At 44.4% G+C, this 18,303-nt stretch overlaps 1 protein-coding gene across 1 annotated transcript; it reads right to left on the bottom strand.

Annotated features, from left to right (window-relative positions):
• Positions 1-6,793: 6,793 nt before the first annotated feature.
• On the bottom strand, positions 6,794-15,387 carry LOC101829810 (keratin, type I cytoskeletal 28). The gene is made up of 8 exons (XM_005075978.4): positions 14,944-15,387; positions 14,452-14,534; positions 13,632-13,788; positions 11,598-11,759; positions 11,392-11,517; positions 8,802-9,019; positions 7,387-7,442; positions 6,794-7,137 (listed from the first exon to the last, which is right to left on the bottom strand). The coding sequence occupies exons 1-8, from the start codon at positions 15,385-15,387 to the stop codon at positions 6,995-6,997; spliced, it is 1,389 nt and encodes a 462-aa protein (XP_005076035.3). The 3' UTR covers positions 6,794-6,994.
• Between the last annotated feature and the right edge of the window lie 2,916 nt (positions 15,388-18,303).

The raw sequence follows: 18,303 nt of genomic DNA on the forward strand, positions 1-18,303 counted from the left end.
TGGCTGGGGAGGTCACAGGCCCTAGGGCAGAACCTACTACTGTTGTTTTGCTAAATGGACACGTTGTCAAACTGCCTTCTAAATACTTCTCTTTATACCCATAGGTTATTGCTGCTCTCAGCCTTCATCAGCGAGGCTCATTTATGCAATGTGTGACAGTGCAGAGTTCACAGTTGGTCAAATGGCCAACAGTTAAGTGACTGTGAGTGCTCAGCTCAAATACCCTGTAGGGAGGACTGATGATGTGTCTGCCACAAGCTGGGTTTGTGCCCAAGTATGGTCAAAAGCTAAACACTTTAGGTGGGGACTTGGGCTGCTGGCAACTTCGGGGGAGGAGCTACTGTAGTCACCAGGAATGGGGGACTGGGTTTTTTGGTGCCTTTTCTTTGTTGGGGAGCCTCTGAGAAGGTGGAGTTTGGAGAGAGAGGGGGATGAGCTGGAGACCAACTACACCGGTGTGCATAGGAGCACAGCAACAGAGACCCCGACTCAATCAAGGTGGAACCGAAGGGATGACACCGAAAGCTTCTCTGATGGCTACACATGTGCCATGGCACCTGCATACCCTCCCTTGCATATTCAAGTGTGCACACAATGTATATGATTGGGTAGATCTGAAAACTACAGTAAAATATAATAACTTAAATGGAAGTCCAGCTGATGGGTTGAAGAACAGGTGAGGCACAAAGAGAAGAAAGCCAGCTGAAGGAGAGCCAGGGTACTATTCTACTTAAGCAAATGTATAAAAGCATGGGTTTCATTATGATGTTCTCTCTCTCTCTCTCTTTCTCTCTCTCTCTCTCTCTCTCTCTCTCACACACACACACACACACACACACACACACGGCAATTTCATCATATTCTTTCCCTCTTATCCTCTTTGGTCTTCTCTCTTCTCTACCTGGTCTCCTTCCCTTTTTGTCTATTTTTAAATAAATATTATTCTAAATGAGACAGGAGAGGGAAAGAAAGAGGGAGGGACAAGGGAGTGGGTGAAAACTATGGAAGAGAGAATAAGAGAAAAAGACAACAGTGGCAGACGTTCTTAAAAACATTTTGCCAGAGTTCAAGCAAAATGAATAAAGACAGTGGGGCAGAGGAAAAGAATTAGTAGAGTTCTGGAAAATGGTGGCAGAATTTCTGACTCCTTACATAAAACTCAAACAGAACATTCATGCCACAAAAATCAAAGCCCATGTTCAGATCTGGGGGAAGCATATTGGCATGAATCCCAACATGTACACATGTAGAATAGACCACAAGCATCTAGAGGGAAGAGGTGGAGACATCTGAAGACTCTGATCATAGCACAATTCTCCCCTAAGCAAACTGGAAATAATAGCAGAGATTCAAGAGGGAGAGCTGGGAGAACTCCGCTTTTCCCAAGTGAGTGAAAAGATTTTTACAAGGTCCAAAGGAAATGAAGACTGTCCAGGTCTTGTGAGTTCTCAGAAGTTCCCAGTTGTCTCCCTTTCCCAAGAGCAGTCCCAGGTGAAGCGATGCAGCTGGAGGAGGGAGCCAGCTGACCAGATCATAGAGATGGAGGAGGGAGCCAGCTGACCAGATCATAGAGATGGAGGAGGAGGGAGCCAGCTGACCAGATCATAGAGATGGAGGAGGAGGGAGCTCCTGACTGGATCATAGAGATGATGGAGGAGGGAGCCTGTGGACCAGATCATAGAGATGGAGGAGGAGGGAGCCAGCGGACCAGATCATGGAGATGGAGGAGGAGGGAGCCAGCGGACCAGATCATGGAGATGGAGGAGGGAGCCAGCTGACCAGATCATGTAGATGGAGGAGCAGGGAGCCAGCTGACCAGATCATGGAGATGGAGGAGCAGGGAGCTTCTGATTGGATCATAGAGATGATGGAGGAGGTCAGAGTACAAGTGGGATGGGAGAAATGGGATGGGAAACTTTAGAAATTAAACCAACACCTTTTTAAAAACTAACGTATTTTAGTTAATGTGCAAAATGGTGGGTGTCATGATCACATTTCATACATATGTGTTATGTACTTTCACCATGTTCGCTCCCATCTTCCTCTCTCTTGTTCCCTTTCTTCCTCTCCATTGGACACCCTTTCCCCTCACATAGACCCTCTTCTGCTTTCATGGCTTGCATATGTTTTTGAAATCTAGATGCTGCCTATGAGAGAATATGCAATATTTGTTTTTCCGAATTTGATTTTTGATTGTTTGTTTAACGTGACAATTCACATCCCATCCACGTTTCTGCAAATGTCATGGTTTTATTTTCCTTTATTTGTCAGCTGTGGCGGTTTGAATGAGATGCTCCCTGTACATCTTGGGCATTTGAGTGCTTGGTCCCTGGGTGGTGGCTGCTTGGTGAGGATCGGGAGGTGTGGCTTTGCTGAAGGAAGTGTGTCACTGGGGGCGGGCTTTGAGGCTTCCAAAGACTCCCTGCTTCCTGTTTGTGGGCTCTCAGCTACTGCTCCAGCGCCTTGCTTGCCTGCCCGATGCCATGCGTCCCACTGTGATGGGCACAGACTCTAAACCTCCAGGAACCACAAACTCCAAATAAAACCTCCCTTCTATAAGCTGTCTTGGTCATGGTGTTTTATCACCCCAGTGGAAAAAACAAATACATCATCCATCTGTTGATGGACACATGGGCTGATTCCTTGTCTTGGTTATTGAGATCAGAACATGAATGTGCCCATGTGTCTGTGCTGTGCTGACTTGGGTGGGTCAGGCCGCAGTTCTGTTTTCAATGCTTGGAAGAGTTTCCATGTGGATTTCATACTGTCGCGCTAATTTACACGCTACCTGCAGAGTATGAAGGCCCCCGCCTCCCACACTCGCACAGCATTGCCATTGCTTGTTCTCTTGGTGGAAACCACGCCGACTGGAGTGCAGTGGAATTCTAAATTAGTTTTCATGTCACACACCTTTCACCTATGTGCTTTTTCTTTGCTATTTGAGGATTGTCTGTTCAATTCACGTGCCCATTTATTGATTGGGTCTCTATATTTATGTATGTGTGTATATATTTATATAGATACATACATATATGTGTTCATGTAGAGCCATCTCTTCAGCCCCAAGGCCAACAATTTTGAACCCCGTGTCTAAGCAAGAGAATAGATAACTCCAAGAAGTTAGAAAAGCCATTTGGAATTGTCCATTACTTTAGAAAACAAGGACTAATTGCCTGGAGTAAATGAGCAAAAGAAATAAAGTGAGGTAAAAGGTTACAAAATGCAAATACATATAGGCAGTAGTAATCCTTGCACTTGGGAAGCAGAGGCAGGAGGATTTCTGCAAGCTCAAGGCCAGCTTGGTTTACATAGTGAGTTCCAGGACAGCCAAGGCTACACAGAGAAACCCTGTCGAGGAAAAAAATGTTAATACATATGAATAAGAAAATATATAAATGGAAAGTATTCCTCTATAAAACAAAAACATTTTGTGCCTGCAAACAGATGAATATATCATCTACCACTTCAAAATCACCTAAAATGCATGAAAAGGGATAGAAGAGAAGAGTTAGAAAAGCTTAGGGATGCATTAGTAGAAATGAGATGCAGTCACAGGGCACGTGGAGTTCAGGGAAAACCAGTGTCCAGAGGAAAATTACATTCTGCAACCACATAATCTCAGAGTATCATGGAACACAATTCAGGAGCACATTAAATAGTGTATAATGGCCCACAGAAGCTACTCACGGGAAGCTGATGTAATTTACTTCCTGCAAAGGGCTCACATGCATCTTGGACACCTGTGGTTTCCTTTGTAACAACTAAATGCTGAGAGGCAGATGTGATGGTGCAAGCCTGTTCTCCCAGTGTTGAGGCAAGGGGATTGCTAGGAGTTTGAGCCCAGCTTAGGCTATATAGTGAGTTGCAGTCAGGCAGGCCTGGGGCACAGAATGAGATCTTATGCTAACAACAACAACAATAACAAGAAGTCATAAAACCAAATCAACACACACACACACACACACACACACACACACAATCAACTGTCCAAGCAGAGTGGTCCAATTCCTTCTCCTTCAGATGGGTATTGATTCTTCAAAACCTTGAAGTATTCAAACCCACTACAGTAAAAAGAAGTGGGGATTTTCAGAGACTGGGGAAGAGCCTGTATCCATCAGCAGAACTCCTTCAGATCCCAGGTACTCTAACTTTAGCTGGGACAGGAAAAGCTCAGAACTGAATAGCATAGTCATTTTCTAGGAAGTCCAAGCATGACATGTTTCTTTCCACACTGCGAACTCAACAGAACTTAAAGGAGATTCACTGGGCTTAAGTCTATATCCGTTGCTTTGTGAATAGACACCTGGGGAGCTCAGGTTATTTCTTCAGCAAAAGGTGCATTTAGAGAGTTTTGCTTTCCTTTGAGACTTTATGTGCCAACAGTACTCGCACTGACCACAAAGTGTGTTCTGTACTCCTGAGCCTTCCTGGGCATTCCTACAAAAAGGGAATTCCAGGCAGACAGTGTTTTCAAAGTTCATTGGTCTCTGAGCACACCTGCAAGGCAGGAGTTGTTTCACAGGCTCCACACACAAAGACTCTGTTAGAAGAGTCCTGAACTTGGTCCAGTGCTCTCTGTTGCTAACTTGAAATTCTCAATAATCGTGTCTCCAAACTCGTGTTCTGTGAAGTGAATTCTGATGGACTGTGAGATGCCTGTGCATGGGGGAGGGTGTGAGCCGTTTGTGGTTTACTCTGCTCTGTAGCACAGAGCATAAACAATGCCCATGTGCACTGGGTTCTGGTTAACAATGATGCAAGGGGGTCCAACCATACCGAAAGTGGGGAAATGTTTGGTATCTAGCCTCCAAGATGGAGTAAGCTGGGTCTCTGGCAACCCCAGGGAGACAGGGTTTCCATGCAAACTAGAACTTACTTCAAATGTCATGGGTGTTCCAAGCAGCCTAATAAATGAAGAATTCAGTACGTATAAACCTTTTCAGAATCTATAACTAGATGTGGTGGTGCTTGACTTTAATCCCAACACTGAAGAAGCAAAAGCAGGCAAAACTCTGTGAGTTTGAGGCCAGTCTGGTCTACACAGTGGGTTCCAGGCTAACCTACGCTCTATTTAAAACAAAACTAGACTAAAAAACCAAAACCAAAACCCAAACCATACAAACTCAAACCCAAACCCAAACCAAACAACAATAAAGTGAAATAAAAATATTTTTGTTTTGTTTTGTTTTGTGTTTCCATTATTTGGTAAGAATAAAATACTTACACATGTGTGAGCTACAAAATGCAGATTATATAATTTTGGTGTTTTGATTTAAAACTGGAATTTCATGGCATAAAAGCAAGTGGTAAATGTATGCAGTAACCTAAATTTTATTTTTTCTCTTTACTTAGAATGATATTAAATAGCAAAAGACCAGAAACAAAAGCAAAAACAAGCAAACAGAAAACCTCCCCCAAACAAAATCATAAAAAAATCCAGGATAAACCAGGAACATAATTGAAAGGTCTGGGCTGTAGTGGTGCCTAGCTTTAATCCCAGCACAGGCAGGGGCAGGTGGATCTTGAGTTTGAGGCCATCCTGGAGAGTTCCAGGACAGCCAGGACTATACAGAGAAACCCTGCCTTGTAAAACAAAACAAACAAACAAACCAAAGAAAGGTCATAAATGAAGAAGAAAGCAAAAGCATCATATTCTAGACTCTTCAATGCCATGAGTTTTGGACATGAGGACCTCCTATTTTCTTTCACAGTCTTCCAAGTTATGTATCTGGCCCTGAGTGTTTAGAAGTCATCTCCTCATAACTTCCAGAACTTGCTTCATGTTATGCATTTGGGCACAAAATTTGTAAGTATTTGATTGTTTCCTCCACTTCTTTGAACTCCCAGGGAGCTGTTGGGTTGTTGGGTGGAATGGAGCTTCCCAATGAGATCAGGAAGACACTTGAGAGATGAAAGAGCAGCTTTCCTAAGGCTGAACCACTCAGTGACCTTAGAGACCACACACTCTCCAGTCTTAGCACACATCTTGGGATGGGGATGGATTTAGAGCTGGCATGATGTGTTTTTGTACAGCCCCAAGGTAAGAATGGTGTTTTGCCGGTATGTATGTCTGAACACATGACTGCCTGGTACTCGAGGAACCCAAAGATCCCTTGGAACTGGAGTTAGAGGTGATTGGAGTTAGAGATGGTTTTGAGCCATGTGTGGGTTCTGGGAAATGAACTAGAAGCCAATGCTCTTAATTGGCTGAGTCTCTTTCGTTCCTGGCTTATACATTTTAAACAGTTGAAAAAATGGAAAGAATAACTTTTATGAAACATTAAATTATTTGCAATTCAAAAATATGAGTGACTCTAAATAAAGTTTTGTCCAAAGTAGTTGTACCCATCAACACATGGCTTTCTCTTAATAATAGCAGTTATAAAACTGAGCAGTTGCAATAGTGTTCTGCAATGCCTAAAGTATTTCTGTCTGGGCCTTCAGGAGGAAAAGCTTCTATAAGTATGTTCTGAAAAAATCATCAACACGTGCTTCAGAGGTTTTTTTCCCCCAAACTGCGAATGGTTCCCTAGTTTGTAGGTGATCTTGAGACATGCTCTTGACAAAAATACCAGACACGCGCCATCTAGTGGTAGAGTGTGTCAGTTGCAGGAGAACTTCTGAACGTTCCCAGATAGTTTATCTATACAGATACTTGATGGGATTTAAAAATTATGCCTGGTGATCTTATTTATAAAACTAGAGTGAAACTCAGTGAAAACGTTTTCCATAAGGATCTTCTTAAGGGATGAAAATGAATCATAACTCAATATTAACCGCCAGCAAACGGAAGTGTGTGCCCATCACGTATTTTATTTATTTGGAACAGAAACATCCAACATCATGTGAAAGTCACCAAGAAAACAGGTATTTTGCCTAAGGTCACTCACTCTTCCGTAACAGTAGAAAGTGTTTCCATTCTCCCTGAGACTTAGAGTAGCGTGTAGCTGTGCCGGCTCCGCCTCCGGAGTTATTTCATCCCCTAGGGCGAGAGCTAGAAGGGGGCCCTCTGTTCAGCCTTGCCGGGGCTTGTCTTAGACATCTTTTCCTCGATGGAGTGAATCCTCGATGACAGAACCTTACCGCGCTGATCTATTTCTTCAACCACCGCCTTTACCAGCGTGGTTTTGGATAACTCTAGAGAAGAAAGCACAGGTGAATGCACGAATTCTTCCCAAAAGATCATGTGGGGGAGGAGAACACTGTTGGGCTCCGCGCACTGCATCACACACATCGGGGAGGGAGTGCTATAGTAAGGTTTTGGGATGTCTGGAGAACATTTCCAGTAGTTAAAACCACTTAGCTGTATGGTTGGCTACTATGTGTGATCGATATTGATGGGAAGGATTTTTTTTTGCTACAGAAATGGAAGAGGTTTTCATTTACCTTTGGATGAATTTCCTGAGCTTCCTGATTCAAAGACCTTTGAATTGGAGCAGGAACTGGAAGGAAGAAAAGATTATTATTTTACATTGGTGTTTATGATCATTTTGGAAACTTTTCATTGAAACACCGACTCAACAGATCTCAGTGTTTACTACTGAAGAAAATACTAGGATTTCGTGTGAAGGAGCAGGAAGTGATTACGGGTTATCTAAAGAGAGACTTTTTTTTTCTTTTTGGTGGTGGGGGTGATGGTGTGTTTGTGTGAATATGTGTGTGTATAAGTATGAGTGTGTGTGTGTGAATATGTGTATGTGTGCGATTGTGTATGTGTGTTAATGTGCTTGAGAGTGTGTGTGTGGTGTGTGTAGGTTGGCATCGGGAATCTTCCTTTATTGTTTTCAACTTTAGTTTTTTTTTTTTTTCCAACAGGGTTTTTCTGTATTGTTTTGGAGGCTGTCCTGGAACTCGCTCTGTAGAACAGGCTGGCCTCGAACTCACAGAGATCCGCCTGCCTCTGCCTCCCGTGTGCCGGGATTAAAGGCGTGCACCACCAACGCCCGGCTCAACCTTAGTTTTAAAGACAGATTTATTGCTTTTTATTGTATGTGTACGAGCATTTCACCTGGATGCATGCATGTGCACCACCTGTATGCCCCACCTTCAGAGGCTGGAAAGGGCATCGGTTTCCCAGGAACTGGAGTTATAGGCTGCTGTGAATCCTGCAGGGGCTGAGAACTGAACCCCGTCCTCTGCAAGAGCAACAAGTGCTCTTAACCTCTTAGACATCTCTCTAGCCCCTCCACCATATTTTTCTGAGACAGGGTCTCTCACTGAACCTACAGCTCACATATCAGCTAGATTGACTGGCCAGGGAGCCCCCATATCCAGTCTCTACCATGACCCCAGGTATGGAGTTACAGGCTCGAACCACTACACTCAGCATTTACACAGGTGCTGGTGACCAAAGTTGGGTCCTCATGCAACAAGAACCTTACCTATTGAGCCTCTTCCCAATCCCTCCCATCTGATGTTTTTAAATCCAATAATTAAAAACTTAAGAAGCATGCATTAGCTTAAGAGAGACACATATAAAATATGCAGTGACCCAGGAGTCACACATACATATAGAATGTATACTGGAGGCATCATCAAGGGTTTGGGGGAGGGATGGGAGTCAGGAAAACCTTAAAGTCACAATGCTTTAACATGAACAGTGGTGAGGAACTTGTGCAGGGATGATGGGAGTCATCTGAGGCAGATAAGGGGGCTCTGCGATGTATAAAATATAGAGGAAATGATTCTAGAAGCAAGAGAAGGACATGTATTTGTGCAATGGGAGAGAAAAACTGGCAGGTTAAGTGTGGAAGGCTAAGGGGTAGAGTATGGTTGTCACGGGGACTTCCCAATGGGCTTACTTTTCATCTCCGTCTATAAGGCGGCAGTAGGTCTCGATCTCCTTCTCCAGGTGGGCCTTGATGTCCATCAGCTGCTCATGTTCCAGCTTCTGCCCCTCGGTCTCGGTCCTGACCTGGTGCAGCTGCTCCTCCAGGGCGCCGATCTGAGCCTGGATATGTGCCAGCTGTGAGCAGTAGTTGCCCTCGGTCTCCGCCAGGGAGCACTCCAGCGAGTGTTTCTGTCGCATCAAAGATCACAGCAAGGGATGAAATCCCCAGAGTACCCAGCCCTGGGTTTCTCAGTATCTGCAGGACCATTCCCTGGCAAGTAGGGGCCTGACACAGTAAGACAGGAGCTGAAGTCTGGCATTAACCAGGTGATGAGCAGACTTCATTTATTATTTTAACATTTTCTTACGGGTGTGTGTGTGAGGGGGGCAGGCATGTGTCACAGCAAGCATGTGGAGGTCAGGGGACAACCTGCAGGATTTGGTTCTTTCTTTCCATTGTAAGGGTCCCCGGGATCAAACTCTGGTTATGAACCTTGGCAGCAAGTACCTTACCCACTGGGTCATCTCACCGTCCCCTTGTAAGATATTTGACTGTTAAGATTTTGGTAACAATTTCTGTTAACACACACACACACACACACACACACACACACACACACACACAGAGAGAGAGAGAGAGAGAGAGAGAGAGAGAGAGAGAGAGAGAGAGAGAGAGAGAGAGAGAGAGAGAGAGAGACTTTGTGGGGCAGAACAGTAAGAAATTCACAAAGGATGATTTATATTCTAAAATTGTTTTTTTTGGGTGTGTGTGTCTGTTATATCCAAGTCTTACTCCTTAACATCCTATTTATCATCATATTCTTAGGCCTGCTGGGCTCTTGTTTCTTTTTCTGATCCATTTTCGATGTTCTGTCATTCACAAAGCCCTCTTTTGTAAAGCAGTTAAGATCGAATGAATCTCAAGGTGTGCTCTCAAGGCTGGGGCACATGACACACAGGTCACTGTGTCCACACCACCCTTATGAGTATCCTACTTCCCCTAACCTTCCATAGACTGCAATTTGTCCTGCCACATGATCCCTGCTTCAAGCATGGTAATCTCCCTCTTCTCTTATCACATGAGTGTATATGTCTGGGCAGTTATTACTTCTGAAGATACCACCTCTTCCAGTCTGTCATTTTCCTTTTCTTCTTGTGTGGTGTGACTGAGCTCTTACATCACAGGAAATAAAGCCTCTATGATAAGGAGATACAAGGCTCTGCCTGGCATTTTTGAAGCAGTTTGGCTTAAGTGTTTATATAATAAAGGCATTTTATTTAAAATTTTTTCTTTTTATCTTTCCGTGTGTGTTTGTATATGTGAGTGTGTGTGTGTGCATTTGTGTGTTGTTTATGTGGTGATATCTACTTATTTATTTAACCATTCTTTTAAAGGCAGCCTGGGGTTCACTGATCCAGTGAGCCCCCAGGATCCCCCTGTCTCTACTTCCCAACACTGGGATTACAAGCTCATGCCTCAATGCCTGGCTTTTGTCTTTCTTTACTTCTTTCTTTCTTTCTTTTTTTGTTTTTCCATGAATTCTAAAGATCAAGCTCATAGCCTGACTCTTGCCTGGCAAGCACTTTACCAACTGAGCTAGCTCCCAGCTCCCAGTCTTACTTCTTTATTGCAATAGTAGCATTACAATTTTAAGGATGATTTTGTGCATTGTCAAACATATGATGTATTGATTCAATCCTAGGATCAGAAAGAAGGGGATTTAGGTAGCAAGATTTTTTATCATAACAGGCTGGCATTGGTCCAATGGGCTGAGACTTGTAGGACACTGACCCACCTTGGCTGCTGCATTTGGAGAGTCCACTGGACTCTCCAGGAACATTCAAGAGGAAGGTGACCGTATGGTAATGAGGAAGAAGAGATGACAAATAACAAGAGGTCAGGGAGGGGCATACCCTCAGTTCAAAACCTTAAAACCTCACTTTCCCTTGTTGGGTATTCCTTTACAGGATGGCTAATACCCTGGGAAGTCAGAGGGGTCAGGATCTCTCTTAACTGCCTTCCACTGGGAAGTTAGGTGCTGAAGAGAGAGAACCAGATGAACTTGGAAGTTTGCATAACACAGAAAGCAAACATATGGATGTTTGTGTAGATAAACCCTAACCTATAATTGACTTGTATTCTACCTGTGGGAAACTGAATTTAGAATTTATCTTGACCAAAGAATGTCAAGTATGGAAGCTAGGTTATCAGCATTACTCTGTAATTTGGTAACACTGGCTATTAAGTGGATTTTTTTTGGAGGGTGGGTTATTTCCTGACTCCCAGAGCATTGCTTCCAGGATGGGTGATCTGAGCCCCGAATCTAACTGCTTTGTGATTTCATTGCTTCTATGAGAAGATGGTTATAATGGAGGATCTGAACCTAGACTCTGAATCATGATGTCATTGCTGTTATGTGAAAGTATTTCTAATTCTGGTGAGGGAATTTGAGAATTTATTTCTACATGGGGAGAATTCACCCCCACCCCTGTCTTGGGTAACAAGGGTTTCTCCTAGGTTTATGGGAATGAGGAAGCACACGCCTGGTATCAGCACCTACCGTTGCTGAGAGTGACTGCAGCTCTATCTCCAGTGTCTGCAGCGAGCGCTTGAGCTCAGTCAGCTCCGTCCTGGCTGAGGTGACTGCACCCATGTCATTGGAGATCTGCTGCTGCAGCGTGGCACTCTGGAAGGCAGGGTGCACAGGGTCACATTGGGTCTGGGCTGCTAGGATGGAATAGACAGAGCAGGTCTGGCTCCCCTCACCTTTTCCTGGAACCCTGCCTCGGCGTCCCTGCGGTTCTGCTCAGCCAGAGCCTCGTACTCGGCTCGCATGTTGTTCAGCAGGACCGTGAGGTCCACACTGGGCGCAGCGTTCATCTCCACGTTCACGTTGCCTCCAGCCGCGCACTGCAGAACCTTCATTTCCTGGAACAAAGTGCAAATGACTGTCCACATGCCATCTGAGAAGGTTTTTGAGGTGCCAAAGTTTCCAGAGTAACGTGCAATTTATGGGTCCTATTTAATCTGTGTTCACACAAGTCATCCATCTATCCCTCTTTCCCTCCTTCCTTTCTTCCTTCCTTTCTTCCTTCCTTCCTTTCTTCCTTCCTTTCATCCATCCATCCATCCTTGTTTTTATGAGACAGGGTCTCAATCTGTATTCAGACTAAGCTGGAACGTGCTCTGTAGACCAGGTTGGGCCTTGAATTTGTGGATCATCCTGCCTCAGCCTCCCAACTGCTGGGATTAAAAAGCTGAACAATCATCGAGGTGGTGGTGGCCACACCTTTAATCCCAGTATGTGGCAGACAGAGGCAGACAGATCTCTGTGAGTTTGAGGCCAGTTTGGTCTTCAGAGTGAGTTCCAGGACAGCCAAGGCTACACACAGAAGCCCTGTCTTGAAAAACAAACAAAAAAGTTGAACCACCACACCAACCCCAATCATACCAGGGACTGGTGAGATGGCTCAGCTGGTAAAGGTGCCTGCTGTCAAAAAACCCAAGTTCAGTCCCCAGACCCACAGGGCAGAAGGAGAGAACCAACTCCTGAAAATTGTTCTGACCTCCACAGACACACTATGGCATGTGTGTGGTCCTTCTACCACATACAAACACATACAATGCAATTTAAAATGACAACCATATCTACCACTTTTAAGAAAAACATGAAAGGATTACAAAGACCAGAGAGTTTATTCAACAAATAATTGTCAACTGTCGGGTTGATGGCCTAGAGTGGTGCTCCCACCCCTAAAATCCAAGCCATGGAAGAATTTTCACCTGAGGGATACTAGCTGTCATTTATTGAGCGACCATTGGATGATGGACACTGTTCTGAGCACATACTACATGTCTGAGCATCTTTATGACATAGACACTCCTTCACAGACTAGAGCAGTGAAGAATGGAGTGGAGAAGAAACACGCACACGTTGCTTGCTGGGATCTGGTTGAAGGGAGAATGAACACAGCTCTCCGACTCTGGAGTGCCTGTTCTACGTGGCTATACTCTCCAGCTTTGGCACTCTAGAGTTCACCTAGGACTGTATTGTCAGAAAATGGGGTTCTCGAGTGAAGCAATGATCCGCACTTGTTCACCGACTACCTGACATTTCATTTGGACTGATTTCCAAGGGCTGACATCTCAGGTTTCTCCCTCAGACCCTGCTGACAGGGGCTTGCTATGTAGCCCAGGCTGGCCTCCAGTTCACATCCCCTACACAAACACAGACACACACACACACACCCACACGTTGCCCCTAAAAAGCTGTTATTAATTTATTTCTGCACTTTGAAGTTCTGTGTAAGATTCCATACAAAGGAAAATTCTTGTTGCTGTGCGAGTTTCAAAAATCGAACTACTTGCAATTAGCCCACATCTATCATGGCGAGTGTAGCAAATGCTCTCTGCCTCACAATGTGAGTGGCTTTTTACCCAACCCTCAGTGTAGTCAAAGCTGCCTTCTTTCAGTTGCTGTGACTTTAAGAGACATGGATCCTGCTGTGCTCCAGCCCCTTGCCTGGTGCTTGCTATTTCTTCTCTTCCTTCCTCTGGTTTTCTTGTCTGGGGACCACTCCCTTGCCAACACTCCCTAGTGGCCTTATTCTTCCAGTGCTATGCTGTAGAATCCCCTCCCCCGTCTCCTTTCTAACTTCCCTTCCTATGTCCTCGAGGGAGGCAAGTAGGTTTCACGTGTGATTTCTGCAAGCACGGATTAGTGCTGGGATTGCAGCACCTTCCCTCTGGAGAGTTTCCATGGGCAGAGCTGTGAAGGGACTTAGGTGAGGCTTCCCCTACCTCTTCGTGGTTCTTCTTGAGATAGGTCAGTTCCTCACTCAGGGATTCATACTGCAGCTCCTGGTCTGTCCTGCAGAGGGTCAGCTCATCAAGGACACGGCGCAATCCATTGATGTCTGCCTCTACGTTCTGGTGAAGGGTGAGTTCATTCTCATACCTGTGGGGGGAGAGGGGGTGAATTTAAATGACTCTCAGTGCAAGTTAGCTCTTCAAGAAGCGGAAGGCGTTGACCTCATCCTGATGCCAACTGGAAATCCAAAACTAAATCAGGACTCTCAATATTATAAAAATCCACAAAAAAGTCTTATGTGATAGCCCATGTCTGTATTCCAAGAACTCGGGTGGCTGAGGCAGGAGTATTGTGAGTTCTAGATCAGTCTGGACTACACAGTGAGACCCTGTCATAGAACAAAACAGCTAGATACAGAGAAAGACCAGTCCCTCTGGTTCTGTGTAAGACAACGAGTGGCGAATCCAGCATACAGGTTTCAGTGCCTATCACAGTTAAGTGAAAGCATCCTCTTGTAATCTCATCTAAGTTAACATTCTTATGGAGTGAACAATGTCACTGGACATTGACCTGGTGCTTCGCATTACTTTAGGCAGGCATGGAGATACTTGGACAGTTTATTCCATGGATTTAATAAGTATGTTACATTTTGACTCAAGTCAATTGTTGTTTTGTAACATATTATTTGATTCCTTTACTCTTTTGGATTATAATTTATTTTACTTGAGATGAAAATGAAAAACAAAATTTTAAACAGCATAAACAGATAGGAACTTTGATTTGGGGCCATGATTGTCACCTGTCACTTACTTTAGTCGGAAGTCATCAGCAGCCAGTCTGGCATTGTCAATCTGCAGAATTATATTAGCATTAGCAGCCGTGGAAGAGATAATCTAGAAGAAATTAAATGGGAGTTAGCAGAAATAACGTTGCTTTTGTTACTTATTATTTAAAAATAATTAAGCCTTTCCATCAATTTTTAACTTGTGCTATTATCAAAATATTTAGAATTTAATTTTTAAAAAAGTAACAATGCTTTAAATTTATTCTCATGTAATTGTCTTGTTTTTAGAATAGAATAATTATCTATACATGTATTTCAAAATAAACAGTGGAGTTAACATTTAGCTACACTGAAATTCATAAATCAAGGTTCCTGATTTTGAGTATTGAGAATTATGTATTAAAATTAAATACAAAATAGAGAACAGCCATTACAAATTCCCGTCTGTGATTATATATACTTTTGCTGGAAGTTACCAAGTTTTAAAAATTTGACTAGTTCCTAGTTTGTGGCTTTACCTTGCTTTTAAGGTCCTCGATGGTCAGATGATACTGGCTGTAGTCATGATCAAGTCCACGGCAAGATCCAGGTCCGTATTTCTCATGCCAGTTCTTGATCTGTCTCTCTAGCTCAGCGTTTGCCTCCTCCAAAGCCTTCACGTTATCCAGGTAGGAGGCCAAGCGGTTGTTAAGATTCTGCATGGTGACCTTCTCGTTCCCAGAGAGGAGACCCCCTTCATTTCCAACGAAGCCAACACCAGCAGCATTTCCTAGCGCACCAGTGGGGTGGCTCCCACCAGGAGCACCGCTCAGTGTCCCTCCTAAAGACCAAGAAAATCCACTACCAGCAGCCGAACTGCCACCCGCACTGCTGCCCCCAAAGCCTGCGCCTGCGCCGGATGGCCTGAGGGATCCCGACTGTAGGCCAACGTGCCTGGATCCGCCAGAAAACCGGAGAGACATGGTGCCAGGGCAAATGTTCCACTTGTCTGTGGGCAGCCGGAACTTTAAAGGAGAACAAAACATCATCTGCTTGTGCGTTCTTTGGCTTTTATACACAGATATGGGGGTTGTCTGGAGCTGAGCGGTGTCTGCCGAGAGAGAAACGGCATCATTTAGATTAGCATGAAATGATGTATAATTGGATGATTTAAAAAATAATTAATACCTAACATCCCCCGGTGTTGCTTCAGGATATTTGTTATCGTACATAAAGTAGAGCTTAGTTCTATATTAAGTTCATTATTTTGACTTTTAATTTTGAGTGAGTAACCCTTTTCTTTCATCTAGAGACCCTATGAACATGCTGTCATTATCTAGCTCAGGGGCTAATAGAGTGTTGAAGGCGAAGTGAGACTGAGATAGGGCCCTGTCTGCCTGGCTTACCACGCAGGTATGGATGAAGGACTATTAGATACAGAAACAGGTACTTTACACCATGAGAACCAGAAAACGTGCCATTTAAATAAATATATCCTTGGTAATTTCCCCTTCTCTCCATAGCTGCAACAACTGTGTATTGTCTTGGCCAACAACAGACGCACAGTATGGCTATCTATGGCTGTCACGTCTAGTGTACTAGATTAAACGCAGACATGGAAGATGTGAGGCTAAATACATGGAGAAATGACAAGCTACTTTTATAGTCTTCAGGGAATTGTTAGTTCCATACCGGGACTGGATCCTGTTTAGTTTTGTATGTTAGACCAAAGAGTTTGGGATGACTCTTAAGTAAAAAGCAGAGAGAAATATCAAGTTGATTCTGAGAGTTGAGGAAGTGGTCCACACGCAAGAAGGAGCCCCTCTAATTGATGACCCAATACATAGCGGTCAGCCCTGAAGTCGTGTGCACGCAAGCCGCACTGAGCAGGTTGTATTTTATACATGGGCATATGTATGTAACAATAACAATTAAAGGAGAGGAGGCCAGGAACTTGATAGGGAGTCTGGGTGAGTGGTGGGGGCCATGAGCAGCGGAGTCGGAGGAAAGAAAGGGAATGGAGGGAAATGATGTAATTACGTTTTAATTTAAAAAGCAGCAGAAGTACCAAGCTGCAATGCGTTGGCAAACCACAGGGGTGGAAGATGAAGGAGGTGATGATAGAATAGGGTGTAGTGGAGAGGAAATGGTGATTTATTGACATCTGAGAGTAAAGGAAGAACTGGACTTTTTTTCCTGACAAGGATCTTACTATGGGCCAGGTTTGGAATTTGCTATGTAGCTCAGGCTGGTCCTTAACCAGTAGCCAGACACTACAATAACAAGTGCACAGTGGCTGGGCCTGACTCTGATAATTAATACTGTTAAATGAGATGGGATTATGGTGGGTACACTGAGTTTAATTTTGGGCTAACTGAGTTTGAGAGGTGGCTGCCGATAGGGAAAAATCGATGTTTAGAGTAAGCTCACTGCTCTGGGCAAATGCCTGGCTAGCAAGGTGTAAAGGGATTGATTGCTAAGCAGGCCTGGCTCTCATTTCAGCTGATGTTCCATTATGTATCTGGAAGTAATCCTGTGCCGGAGTAGACAGAATGATGCAGGTGTGGGGGTCTAAAGATGGGAGCAAGAAGGACAGTGCTCAAGAAATTCCTGGTACTCTGGTGAAGATGACTGGGTGACTGGCTGTAATTTCACAGAAAGAAGACATGGTATCAGAGGGACAGGTAGGCTGAGGAGAGACGTGAGTCACGGGATGTCTTTATGTCACAGGAGCCAAGAGTGACCGTGACATGGCTAAAGTTGAGGGAAGGCCACATTAAGCTGCTTTGTTGATCTGTTTTCCGTTGCTTTAGCAAGGCACCCGAAGCTGACTGCTTTATAAAGGAAGGAGATCTATTTCACTGACAGTTTTGGAAGCTGAGAGTCCAAGATTGGGCAGCACCGTGTTTTCAGCTCCCGGGGAGCTTCCCTTTGTCTCCATCACAATGTGGCAGAGAAATGGAAAGGAAAACGGTGAAGAAGGAACAAGTATTTGCCGATGGCCCTGCCTTAAAGTGGCTCTCTCTAAAGAGCTGGCTGGGTCTCATGAACAAAACTGCAAAGTTAATCCTCTTTGAGGCAGGGTCCCTAATAAAAAGTGAACCAACCATCTTCCACCATGTCCAACCACTGAACTGACCATCTGTCTTGGGGTCTTTAGTGCTGTGAAGAGACACCATGATCATGGCAACTCTTACAACGAAAACCTTTAATTGGGGTGGCTTGCTTACAGTTTCAGAAGTTCAGCCATCATGGCGGGGAGCATGGCAGTGTGCAGACAGACCTGGTGTTGGAGCTGAGGGTCCTACATCTTGACTCTGAGGTGACAGGAAGTTGACTGAGACACTCAGCAGTATCCCAAGTATAGGAAACCTTAAAGCCTGCCCCCACACTGACACACTTCCTCCAACAAGGCCTTACCCACTCCAGCGAAACCACATCTCCTAATAGTGCCATTCCCTATGAGATTATGGGGGCCAATTATATTCAAGCTACCACACCATCTGCCACTGTGACCTTTGAAAGGCCCCACTCCCTCAAACCACCAGCTGGGTCCAAATCTCCAACATCTAAGCCTTTAGGAAACTTGCATAAACCACCCTCAAACTCTAGCAATTGGAGAGTGGAGACCAATGCACTGAATTTTAACACAGAGAGAAGCCCAGATGTTGTCCAAGTCTTGTCAGGGACCTCTGACCATCAACCAGGTATGGCTGCCTCACGTACTCATAAGAAAAGACGTGAATCAACCCTCATAGAAAGTACGTGACTCGGGACCACCCTGCTACCTGCCAAATTCCAGAAACAGACCTGCAGCTTATCTAGAGCGTAGGCTTAATAGAATATGAAAGATAAAGTTAGAGTCTGCAGTTAGGTTACCAGAGGACACAGGATGCCCT

This window comes from Mesocricetus auratus, unplaced genomic scaffold, assembly GCF_017639785.1.
Source record: "Mesocricetus auratus isolate SY011 unplaced genomic scaffold, BCM_Maur_2.0 Super-Scaffold_100007, whole genome shotgun sequence".
In the NCBI taxonomy this organism is placed as follows: Eukaryota; Metazoa; Chordata; class Mammalia; order Rodentia; family Cricetidae; genus Mesocricetus; species Mesocricetus auratus.